Source organism: Malurus melanocephalus, unplaced genomic scaffold (assembly GCF_030028575.1).
Source record: "Malurus melanocephalus ecotype Western Australia unplaced genomic scaffold, MMel_1.1 scaffold_94, whole genome shotgun sequence".
NCBI classification, from domain to species: Eukaryota; Metazoa; Chordata; class Aves; order Passeriformes; family Maluridae; genus Malurus; species Malurus melanocephalus.
The window spans coordinates 411,451-423,761 of NW_026623326.1; the positions used below are offsets into that span (position 1 = coordinate 411,451).

A 12,311-nucleotide genomic window follows, 5' to 3' on the forward strand; every position below is an offset into this window, starting at 1 on the left:
AGTTTAAGTACTGTTGTTACACCAGATGCACACGGGGTTACTCAAATGCATAAGCTGAAAACAACTGAAGTACTGTTCCTGAAAAAGGCTCTAATAGAACAGCTTCCACGGCCACAACAAAAGGAAAAGAAAATGGACTTGACCAGGAATTGTTTCTCGATCCTCTCTCCAAGAGAGGGCAGCAGTGACCAAGCCCAGCAAGTCTCCCGGTGCTCAGGAGGCAGCAGCAGCACAGCAGCAGCTTCAGGGAAGCCCAGGACCAGCCCCTGCCCCAGGGCAGACACTGTTCCACCCAGAGCCACTGGCACAGCAATTTGTATCTGGCCAGTCCAGGACAGGCTTTCTGGGGACAAGGGACCAGACCCAGGGGAAAGGAAAAGAGATCAGCCTTGCTTCTCGCTGTAGCTGGATACAGGATTATGAGCTGTGCCCGGCAAAAGGCAGAGGCAGTGCAGAGGGAAAACGTCTCAGTGTCCTCACCAACTTTCCAATTCATTCAACAGCTCACCAACGGCAGGATCAAGGCACCTGTCTGTTCAACAAGTCCAAGCCCTAAATCCAGGATTTCCTTGCAGGGTAACAGCCTGCTTAGTCTCAGCTCAGAATTACAGAGGACCTTAAACTTCCTCAGACACTTTTTGGAGTGATGGGTTTACCACCCTGCACTGGCACAAGCAGCAAGGGAAGGTTGCTTCACACTCAGTCTTCCTCTTTGCAAGGGGAGGCTCAGCCAACTACCCAGAGCCAGTGTAAACCCATTCTCCAGCTGGACACCCCACACCTCCTTCCAGATGAACACACTCCTTCCAGCTCCACACCTGGATCACATGTGTGTCACCCATGCTGCGAGGGCCACCAGCAACATTATTCAAAAACTGCTAGCACACATTATAGAACAGTTCTACTACTTTCCCACCTTCCTCTTCTCACTAACCCCACATACTTGCACCTAATTTCAAACAGGACAAAAAAGCACATAGCAGCAACAGATCTTATTCCACTTGTATTTTCATTTGGGTTGCATTGCTGATCAAAGTTCCTGTACAGCTTGTCTTTGCCCCCTATCAGAACATCCCTGTACAACTTCTGGCAGTGCAAATGGCCATGCTGTCTGACTGGTCCCATTTGCCCTCCCTGCTCTGAAGGTGAAGGGTGCTGMACTGAGCCCAGAGGGATCCCTGCAGCCTCCCCTGTATTTAGGCTCCAAGCCACAGTTGTTCTCTTCCCACAAAGGTTTCCCTCTTCTGTTCATCTCATGCAGATTCATGTTGTTYTGCTGAACCCTTGGAGTAACTGATATGCTGGTTTGGACATACTTCAAATTATACCTCCCCAAAACCAKCTAAGGCTTCTGCGTGCACAGCATTGTTCAGAGCTCACCACCAGCAGCACAATTAACTCATTTATTAACAAGGCAACCAGCACAAYCTTTAGATGTGACTCACAGCAAAAGCTCACCTGGCTGTTTGGATCTCCAAGTAAGTTACATATATGTGGCACTATCTTACTCAGTGTTAAACTCTGAGCTCCAGATCTGGGAATAAAGAACAAAAAGCACCATTATGAATCAGAGAGCAGGCTCACGTACACAACACAGTTTGCACAAAKTTCTGACTTACGCATTGAGTGTTGCAATAAGGCAGAGGCAAATCCCTTCTCTTGTCCGAAAATTCTTGTGTTTGAATCCTCCTAGCATCCTGTCCCACACGTACTATGGAAAACAGAAAARACAAAAAAGGGGATGGGATAAGAAAAAGATTCTCCTTTGCAGCGGACATACATGACATTGTCTCTGGAGCTCAAATATAGGCTTTACAGCCATCCAAGCAGAATGAGACAAAAAGTAGCAAGGTACTTTCATATTCAACTATATTCTCTGTTCTGTTCTGACTTCACAGTAACTCCCCACTACCTAAAACAATACTCATACTTTCAGAAAGCAAGAAGCTTCCAAAGACCTGGAACAATTACTCTGRCATATACCCAACCCATCCTTGGGAAATCCGCTGACACTCATGCTCCCATGTATATCCTGTCAGGCAACAGCCTTCTCAAGTGAAGCAAATATCTTACAACAAGGTGTAGATAGAGATGAAGGCATGTCAAACAGAAAAACGGCAGAGAAAACCTTCTGACAGAAAAAAGGTTTCCTTTTTCTACACAGCCAGTCACTCATGCTGTGGAGGGCTGTTGAACATACCTGAGGGTTAGCAGCCTGTTCCATGATTTTCAGCAGCAAGGTCTGATCCTGCTCCCTCACTGAGTCCTTAGAATCTCCCAGTCTATCAAGTAAACTTGGCAGCACTGAGGAAAGAAAACAGAAATATCCAAATCTCTCAGGAAAAAACTAACAGTGGCAGAACCCCTCAGCTCTCCTGTCACCACCCACTGGAGGCACCAGCCCTGCTGCTCTTCAGCAGAGCCTGAAAATCACCAAGAGCCTCCCATGTGCTCTCATGGGGAGAAAGACAGCACTGTGTCCAGCAGCCAGTGCAGGTGCTGGCAGAGCGACAGTGCCATTCACACAGAGACCCCTCACCTGTGCCAATCTGGGCCTTGAAGCGATCTTGCAAGCGGGACACCAGTGCAGAAATGATGTCAATCCCCAGGAGMACCACCTGCAAGCACAGGACAGATGGTGAATTAGAGTGCACTGCAACTGTAATTGCTGCTCAGTGTTAAATCCATATGTATAGATGTGCAAGRTACACAAACCATGTGCATAAACCATGAGCAGTGTTTGCTCTAACTAGCATTTCTAATTAATTGCAATTATTACTGTTATAATTAGAAAATAGCAGGCAGTAGGAGTTGCTTAATTATTTATTGGCAGAAAGTAAAACAAGCACTTTTATGACATAATTGGAATTCAAAGAAAGACACCTGGTTTGAGGGAGGCTTCACAACAGGCTGCAGATCAGTTCATTCTGGTTAACTACTCTTACTAACTACAAAAAAATACATCACATCCTGAATGTACTGTGTAGCCTGTGTATAAAACACTTGGCAAGACCCTATATATCATGATCCTGGTGGTAAAAGGTATTTCTCTGTAAGTTCTTGGACAAGAACTAAGATAAATCACACCTGGAAGTGTTATGGTCAGCCAGGCTTCTGAGGCAGCGCCACCAAGGCTGTTCCAACACGGCCCAGCTCCCTGTACATACACACAACTGTGCTTACACACACATACAACCAGAGCAATGGTCATGSCCCCAAGCCTGCCAGAGCTCATGGAATTTTTGGACAAGGCTCTCAGGCATATTTCGGATTGTTGGGGYTGTTCTGTGAAARAGCCACGAATTAYAGTTGATGAWCCCTGTGAATCACRTCCAGCTCAGGATGTTCTATGATTCTGTCATAKGTACATATATTTGTACTCCCTGTACATACACGCAAGTGCGTGTATATACACACTCGTATGTATATATACAGGAATCTGCGCTCGTTGTACACACACARGAGTGTCCATATAAAGCCTATCTCCCTGTGCACGCACAGGGGGCACAGACACACACACAAACCCCCACACACATTATGTGCTGCCGGGGCTGTGCCCTGCAGTGCCGCGGGCGCTCGGCAGGGGGCGTGCTCCATCACCACTGCCGCCGGCGCGGCGGCTCCGCCCTCTATGCAAATCAGTGCCCGGGTGGCGCGGAGCACTCTGGGTAGCGGCGCCGCCGCCGCCGCCGTAAGGGCTCAAACCGGGGTCGGAGCAACCCGAAAGCGCCGGGCCCTGCGCGGCTCCGTGCGGCGCGCGCCCCCGAGCCGGGCATTGGGCAGCGGGCGGGCCGGGGGTGCGCCGGCTGTCGCCGGGACCTTGTGCGCGGTTCGCGTTCCCCTACGAGCGGCGCGCCCCAGCGACCGCTTAACCGTCCTTATCTGGGGGTTGCGTGGCTGCTCAATGAGCGTATGGCGAGGGCAGCCCTGCTGACGCCTTAAACAACACAGTAGCGTCCGCCTTGTGCGTGGCGCAATTTTTGGAACCTCGCACCGCGGCGTGTGCGCGGCGCGTTCTCAACACCACTCGCACCGAGCCCCAGCGGGCACCCAAAGGCGCCGGGCGGGACCTGTGCGGTACAACGAGGCCTGGTACCACGGTGTCTCTGGGCACCGCCGGGCGGCACCGACACCGCTCCCATCCCCACTCCCCCCTCCAGCAACGAGCGCTGCTCCTAACAGAGCAAAGCCTATCCAGGGCCCCCGCTGTGCCGCTCTGCGCCGAACTCCTCACGTTACTCGCGCACCAGCGGTCACTCCACAACCCTCAGCCTGTCAGATGGATTCACTCCACACCGGGCTACATAGCACCCAGAGAATTATGCGTGGTGTGTGCAAGGGAAACAGCCTACTACTCTCTGTCAAGTCTCCTCTGAAAAAACCTACTAAATACAAGCCCCTGGATCCTGACTTCTCCCAACATACAACTTCRCCTTCTCCAAACAGCTCCTGCAGTCTTATCCCCTCACTGTTAACAGACCCTTCAACACTGTCAATTTTTAATTCAACATCGTTTATTCATACACCAAAGAAGAATTTTCCTCATGCTTTTATTAAGCCGTGTTTCGTTTCCACATTCATCTTACACACTGGATTTAATCTACCATTGCCAAATGCTCAGCCAGCTGCCCTAAGCCCTATTGCTGCCTGTGGCTGCCAGCTCACTGGGAACCTCCCGGCTGGGGTCCGGCAGCAGAGCCCCAGCAGGAGGGTGGGCTCCAGATCCCCATCAGTGGAGAGATGCTTTTAGGGAAAGTCAATGGCACTCTGAGTGCCAGTCACCATTCACAGATGTCTGATCAGAGTCCCATCACGGCAGCATCCTGCACAGAGATAAGTGTGCTGCCTGCAATTACAGCGATGTGCCCCAGGGATAAATTCGATCCCGAGAGGAAGGAATCCATCTCTTCTTCAAACTGCCCGCAAGCCAGGAAGAGTGAGGGGAAACTCATCACTCAAACATGAAAGGAAACACATGCACAGTGCAAACATACCCTGCAGTTCACCTCCAGGATGAGGATGAGCGCCTTGCACGACTTTTTGCTGTTGTCCTTATAAAAAKGGGGAGTTAATTAGCACAACGATTACAGTGGTGCTTGGACAGCAATTGCAGAAACAGCAACTGGGGTGAGCCGATGTTATTCCCAACTATGCTGGCTTCACTTATCAACCCCAATGTGACACCTGCCTCAGAAGGTCAGAGGTAGAAAGCAGAAATCATGTATGGATTGACAGAGTCAACAGATCCGCTACAGACAGATAACAGAAAACCCAGGGCATGGCTGGCAAATGAACAAAGAATTAATTGAATTCCAGTCCTGGCTGCATTASACTGAGTGCGCTGAAGAGCCCACCCCTTCACTGCTGAAAGTCACTGAAGCTCTGCCTGAAGTAACACCCACCAAGGTCCAGGAGGAACCTCAGGAGCAGGGAGACACAGGGAGCAGCAATGGGTCCTGTGGTAGCTGCCCCACTGCTGTGATCCCAAAGCAGGCCTCTCCCCAGGGAAGCCAGCTGGCAGGCACAGCTCCACACCAAGGCACAGGAAGGGCAGCTCTCAATCCGAAATTCCAGATAATGCTGCAATGCTGATAACTACAGAGCTATTCCAGGCCTTTACATTGGCACAGATCTTTTAGCGTCCTATTTACACAGGCCCCCAAAACAGTGATYTCAGAATCAGTGACAGCCCTCAGCCTGAGGCTCTGCCTCTTTGCTTAYTTGACTCCTGAGGTTCCCCAAGACAGTCAACAAAGCAAGTTGTGCCACCCAGTATCCAGGTCATTTGGCATCTGCTGTTGCTGCTTTGTCTTGTCGCAGAGTACTTTCTGTGGGCACCAAGGGCTGTCAGCAAACACCCTTCTCCTGCCTCTTGCCAACTGCCAGGTCATCACTCCCAATAAAGAAGTTTCTTGTCGGTTCCCAGGATGCAACACAGCCTTTCCCAATACTTTCTCTTTTTTTCAGAGGTGAACAAAACTCAGAGCATCCACCCTTAATATCTGGGTGGCRTTGAAAGACCTGCAGGCAGCTCCCCATATCAGCCCACCATCATCTGCTCCAGCAATAAGTGGTCACCAAGCAGGGCAGACAGACAAATCCATCCAGTTTAAAACAAGACAAACCTAAACAGACTCCCATAAAAGGGTAAAGAAGCTGCACAATCCAGCAGCAGCTGATTCAGCACAAAGTGACCAGAGTGAATCACAGCCTCAGGCTACCCTGACAGCCTGGGTGAACAGTGGGGAGTTTTTAACACTTGCTAAGATAATCCTATAGATTCATAAGCAAAAWCATGGAGAAGCACTTGCATACTTTGAGCAAACTTAATATACTTTTGGAAAGAGGAGAACACTTTGTTTACMCACTGAGAAGCCCGAGGCAAGCACTGATGGCTCACATCACTGCTGGTCTGATCAGTCAGTCAGGGAGCAGCTCCAATTCCTTGTGACATGGAACATCCACCACAACCCAACTGGGCACTCAAGACCAAGCTGAAGTTAGATGACATTGGCAAATTYAGTTTTGAAGTAGGGTTATATTTTGGGCCAGCACACCAGTAACCAAAGTCCTGGCAGACAGAGAAACATGGAGTGAGCTTATGAAATGCTGATTGCTGTATCCCTCCTGCACACAACTATAGCCACATCCACCCTGGAAGAGTCWATCTCCTTCTGCCATTCCAAGAGTTAATGTTTCATGTTCCAAGGCAGGATCACATCTGCACTGGAAGCATGAGTCCATCTCGCCAGCCCAACAATCTTCACACAGACACAGATGTAAAGTTTTTTTGTACAACACAATTTGCAAAAGCAACCCCAGCAAACAAAAAGGCAGCAACAGAAGCACAACTGGTTTTACTGGCATGACTACAAGCTATGGTAAAGAGCTGAATKGGGGGAAATTTTAAATATATATTACTGGGTTCTTTCTCTAGATTCATGAGATACCATCCATTCTGTCACACATGACACCTTTAGAATCTTCAAATTTCTTGATGGAATTAGGTGAACCAAAACACCCAATGAGACCATTAGAACTTGTAAAATAAGCAAAAACCTGGTTACTGAAAATTCTTCATTTACAAGCCTAGTAACAGATGAGCAACTCAGTAAGAAGTGCATAGGTCTGGAGTGAAATAAATTCCAGGAGAACTAAGGTCATTTAAATGTTGGGAGATATTAAAAAAAGGTTGTCACAAACCATCACTAGAGATATGTATTTTTATAACTACTGTTAGGACACAAGGGCACCTTTCCTGTGCAAAAGCAAAAAAATCCAGCAACTATTTCCTGGATCCAGTAAAAAAAGCCAACAAAACCCCCTCAACTGTCTCTCGACCTAAAGGCTAGATTTGGTAGAACCCATGAAAAGTTCAAAGCAATTGAAGGAAATGTACCACAGGGCAAAAAATTATCACTACAAAAATTCCACAAATAGGGTGATTCTTAAAAATATGATTACCCTGAAATGCAGTCATCTGCTTACAGAASAGTTGACAAGTATGTCCCAGGTGAAAGAGGTGGACCAAGTCAGCCCTCAGTCACGCTACTCCCTATCCTGCCTCAGCTCAGGGGAATTGAAGCAGGGAGCTCCAAAAGTAATTCACCCTGTTTTGTGAAGATTCTGAACTGGTCTTTGAATGGCTGTATACAGTGAGAAGAAGAGCAGCCACTGGGTTCTCTCCAAAGGACACAGAGGGATGCACAAGTTGYAGAGTCACTGCTGTGGAGTGCAGGAGGCTTTTCTACCCTGAGCAAGGTCAAAGCTCCAGACAGCACAGCAAGTATATCACCACTGACACAAACTACAGTCTGCTCAGTCTCCAGGGAAGCAGCACTCCTGGTAATACAACAGGAGACTTTGCAGTTGAAAGCAGAGTTACAACTTATTTCACACTTTCACATCTCAATTTCCGCAAACACTGCTGGGGAAACAGCAGCAGCAGCATTAKTTCAGAAAGGTGGTCCCGCTTATGCAGCATCTTACAGCTATGGATACCGCATGGCAGCACTCAATGCTTAGTGTCTTCAATGAAACAACATCAAAACAAAACACCTGCACTACCAACTGCTATTACCTTTGCTTCCTCACCACAAAGCAGTTAAATATCATAGTCACAACCACTGCCACTATTCTGTACAAACCACTGCCCCCAGCTGAGCACTTAGACTTACAGCCAGGTCCTCAGCCTCTGTGAGCACTGATGAGAACTCACCCCAGGATAAGCTTGGGACCAGGACCACTCCATCCTTGCAGCTTTGGTGACTAGTTGCATCTCAGAGCTCAAGCATAATGCAGCCTCATGCTGCATTTATTACCGAAAAACAAAAAGAATAGGAAAAGGAAAAAGCTATTGCAGTGCCCTGTTTTGTTTTTGACAGGAAAATGGAAAGCCTTTATTATGGCAACTAATCAATTGCCAGTAAAGCARTGTGCCATATTAACAGATCAGGATGCTTTATCTAATAACACTGCCTTACCCTCCATTAGCARCAAAAGGCTTCTGCAGTGCACAAAGTGAGAAATCACACTGGGAATCTGCCTGGAGGCAGAACCATATTAGCTGGAGCACCTCAAAAGCTCCTAGCACAGAAGCACTGACCCCAACGCCATCTCTAACACTACAGGAATAGAAAGGCTCAGCACATTTTAAAATTGGAACAGAAGTGCTTCTGAGGGTTTAGACAGCATCTGGAAAAAAACAAGGCAAGCACACAATCTAGCAACTAATCACCAACGATCTTCTGCTCCCTTAGGGCTCTYAAAGACTAGTAAGAACTGAGGATGTTCAAATATCCAGATACTCCCCTTGATCATTAGTTTCCAAGCTTCTGAACATCTGCACTTGCAGATTACACTAATAAACACCAGCTTTTATGAGGAACAGCAACCCTGCAATGCAATGATGACGGGACACATGGACAGCCTCATGAGGAGGGCACCAAAGAGATGCAGACACAGCCAAGTCCCACCAGCTGCTTGCAATGGGAAAAAAGGTGGGGATCAATCATGGAGGCAAGAGCAGCCACTGTGGTGAGTCCAGACGAGTAGGATACTTACTAGATGCTGACAGCTAGATAATAGTTAATAAAGCTTTGTTCTTGCCTTGTTTGTGAAGAAAGAACACATGCAATTAAGAATGCAATAGCATTTTCAGTAGCCACAGCCTTTGCAAAACTCTGGAAACACCCTAAGACCTGAAGCTTTCACAGCATTTCCCAGCCCTGCACAGACAGACTGCTTGCTCAGCAAGTACCACATAGTCCTACACCTTTGAAAAGAGTCTCCAGATACAATCAGTAACAGCCTAATGGCACAATAATGAAGCATTCCACTCAGGAAAGAAAAAAGGTTCAAGATGCCTCTGTCAGCCACAGAAAGACATAATAGCCCAGGAAGGTGAAGAGATGGGTGCTAGGCAGAGAAAGCGGCGAGAGGTGGGAAGAAGAGATGCTTCCTCCACCCAGGAAGGCACCACTTCAGCCAGAATCCTGCTCATACTCTTTCTGACACGTTTAGGAGAAAGCCCAGAGGATGACCCTTAAAGACATGGGTTAAAACACTTCCCAGTCTCTCCTACAGCAGTGAGGGGTGCAGCTGAGTTAGATCTAACCCAGCATCTGCAGCAGCCACAAGATCTAGCACAGCCMATACAGCAAGTGATGCTTGCTGTTCAGTAAGGTCAGTGAAGACTGAGAGCTACTGGCTTAAGCTGTCGATTACATGTTTCTTCTTTTACCATTCCCTCTTTACTCCTTACTTCTCCAAGGTAATTCATGTCAAACAACTTCAAGGGAAAACTTCCAGAGGCTTACCATCAGTGCTACACTCCAGCTAAAACCAGAAGCCCAAAAAAAACCAGTGCCACAAGAACACAGAAAGGGACAGTCCCAGAGCTGACCTGCTCACCTGAGTGTGCCTGTGCAAGTGGAGCCTGACCCCACATTAGCAGACATGCACCAGTGCCCATCTGCAAGCTGGGCAGCTGTAAGTGTGCACTCTGCTTGAGCCACTGTGTGATCCTGCAAGGGACAGTGACATTCGACTGACAGGACACCACTGGCCTAAGCACCYTGCAGACCTCCTCACACAGTTTTTGTCTCAGCAGCCCCAACCACTCTGTAGCCCATACATGCCTCTTGCAACTATATCTTACATCCAACTCTTAGCACAATTCTTGATCAATTCAGGCATCATTTTTGATATCTTTTAACTTCTGGCAATTAGATCTCTTCCAAGACTTTGATCTACCTCCTCTAGGAAAAAAAAAAAAAGATTGAATGTAATGAAAAAAGATTCTGTCCCTGCCCATTTAAAAGCTAATTCTAGCTTAGAGGGTAATGTTTTCTACGTACTTCAGAAACAGACCCCACATGTCACTTTAACACACAGGAAATAAATATTATTTAATGTTGCTCTCCTCAGCTCCTTTTGACCTGTGTCTCTTTCTCTCTGCCTTTTTGGCTGTCATCATCGAGATCTGGAGCAACAGCTGATGCATCACTGYGAGCTCTCACAAGAGAATAAAACATCTGTTTTCCTCCCTCAGACTGAAAACARACGCCTTTTTAGTTGTGTCCAGCAGATACTCAATTATATGACAGCACAGTGAAGCACAACGCATCTAAATCAGGGCACACCCTCGGGCCACATGGGTGCCTGGCATGTGGTCAGGAATACAAAACGGCTTTGCAATCTCAGGCAGGCTACCTACCCACAAGTAGCCATAGTCCAGGACACCTGCACATGCCAAGGGTASTTTTCTCGCCTTGGCAATGCAGAACTGCTCTGGAACAACACCACATGCACCAAGTGCTGTGCAGTCCCATTGCAGCTCAGCTGTGTACTTGTGACTTTTCTAACGAGCTGTATGGAAAAACCAATTCCGTACAAAAAACACTCCTTGTCAACCAAATCACCKGACATTCCAGATCTGAAAGAGGTGACAGCTGTCACCATAGGACAATTTTTCAACAAAACATGCCTGGAGAGATTTTACTGGTTACTGTTGGAAACTCACAGCTATGAAAAACTCCTGCAAACGGCACCTGGGGAAGCCCAGCCACAGCAGAGAGAGGTGAACAGCCTGGAATCACTGGTTCAAGATCTGGCTTGGGAGAGACATGGATAGGCTGACATTGGTAAGACAGCTCAAGCAGTGCCTAATCCATGTCTGTTCCTGTGGCTGAAGCAATGAAGTCTCCAGATCTGTTCAACTGCAGACATTTTACAGACAAAAAATGAACCCCAAGAAATAACCAAATCCCCTACCCCCCATCAAATAAAAAACAAAAAAAAACAAACCCTCATCCAAACCAAACTAAACCAAAAAAACCACAACCACAAACAGCTCCAGGGAAGAAAAGGGAATTCYGCATCCTGCAATGCTTGAAGGAGCCAGCATATTGCTAAGGGAAAAGAACAAGCCATCTGACAGCACAAGTGGAAAACCAACTGGAAAATTATAGGGACAAACCACATACATTTTGGCTTCTATATCCAGCTCTAGAAACATATTTAAACAAGTCAGGCAAATAGCTCCTATCAATGCTCYAGTACCACAGCTACACAAACAAGCATCTCTCACATTAAAAGGTTTCCACAAATTCTTGTGGATTTATACAAGAAAGGTATTAATTAAGTGTTCAACGAAATCATTAGTTCTTGGATTATCTTAAACAGAACTCTTTAGAACTGAAATAGATCAGAGGAACAGCAGCTCTAAGTGTAACAAAAGAAGCCACTCGGGGTTCAGCACAGGTACTCAAAGAGCTGACACTGCAGGGGACCTCAGCCAGACCAAGCTGGTACCTCCTGGACAGGCTCTACTCACCTTTCACAATGCTTTTACTACGTTTTTTCTCAATAAATTCAGGTGAGAAGTCATCTCCAAAAGCAAATTAGTTCAACACCATCTACATGCCACTGCTCAAATTGGATCAGTCAGGCCACATTTCTAGAGAAAGTGTTTTGTTTTACTTGATTCTTCACATACAGGTCTCCAGTTGTAACTGATTTCACCTGTTCATTAAAACCTGCAACAGTTTTATGTATTCTAGTTAGAAGCAGTCCTGTCAATTCAAAAACAGGTTTAATGAGCTTGTGTATCACCACCTGTAAGACCCTGCCGACAGACTGTGAAACAGAAAAACTTTTTTTCTAATTTTCTCTAGGTACAGTGGTATAAGTCAGGCAACAATTTGTGGCCCCCAAAATCTCCAGCTACATGGTCTGATCCACGACAAGCCTAGACTTCAGCAATGTTTCATGCAGTTATAAAGGATCTGAAACAGGGATCAGGGAGCAAG

General features: G+C 47.0%; 1 protein-coding gene and 1 non-coding gene across 7 annotated transcripts in view; one reads left to right on the forward strand and one right to left on the reverse strand.

Annotated features, from left to right (window-relative positions):
• Positions 1–12,311, reverse strand: part of CLASP1 (cytoplasmic linker associated protein 1) — a 165,712-nt gene that overhangs the window by 121,772 nt on the left and 31,629 nt on the right. For all 6 annotated transcript variants that reach the window (XM_057368539.1, XM_057368546.1, XM_057368537.1 and 3 more), the window contains exons 3-6: positions 2,540–2,618; positions 2,201–2,304; positions 1,620–1,711; positions 1,459–1,534 (exon numbers count right to left, since the gene is read on the reverse strand). In XM_057368539.1, the coding sequence (XP_057224522.1) occupies positions 1,459–1,534; positions 1,620–1,711; positions 2,201–2,304; positions 2,540–2,618 (351 nt within the window). The remainder of the gene's footprint in view (positions 1–1,458; positions 1,535–1,619; positions 1,712–2,200; positions 2,305–2,539; positions 2,619–12,311) is intronic.
• LOC130574999 (U4atac minor spliceosomal RNA) lies at positions 3,872–3,988 on the forward strand. Its single transcript, XR_008965503.1, has one exon. It is a non-coding gene; the product is annotated as a U4atac minor spliceosomal RNA (small nuclear RNA).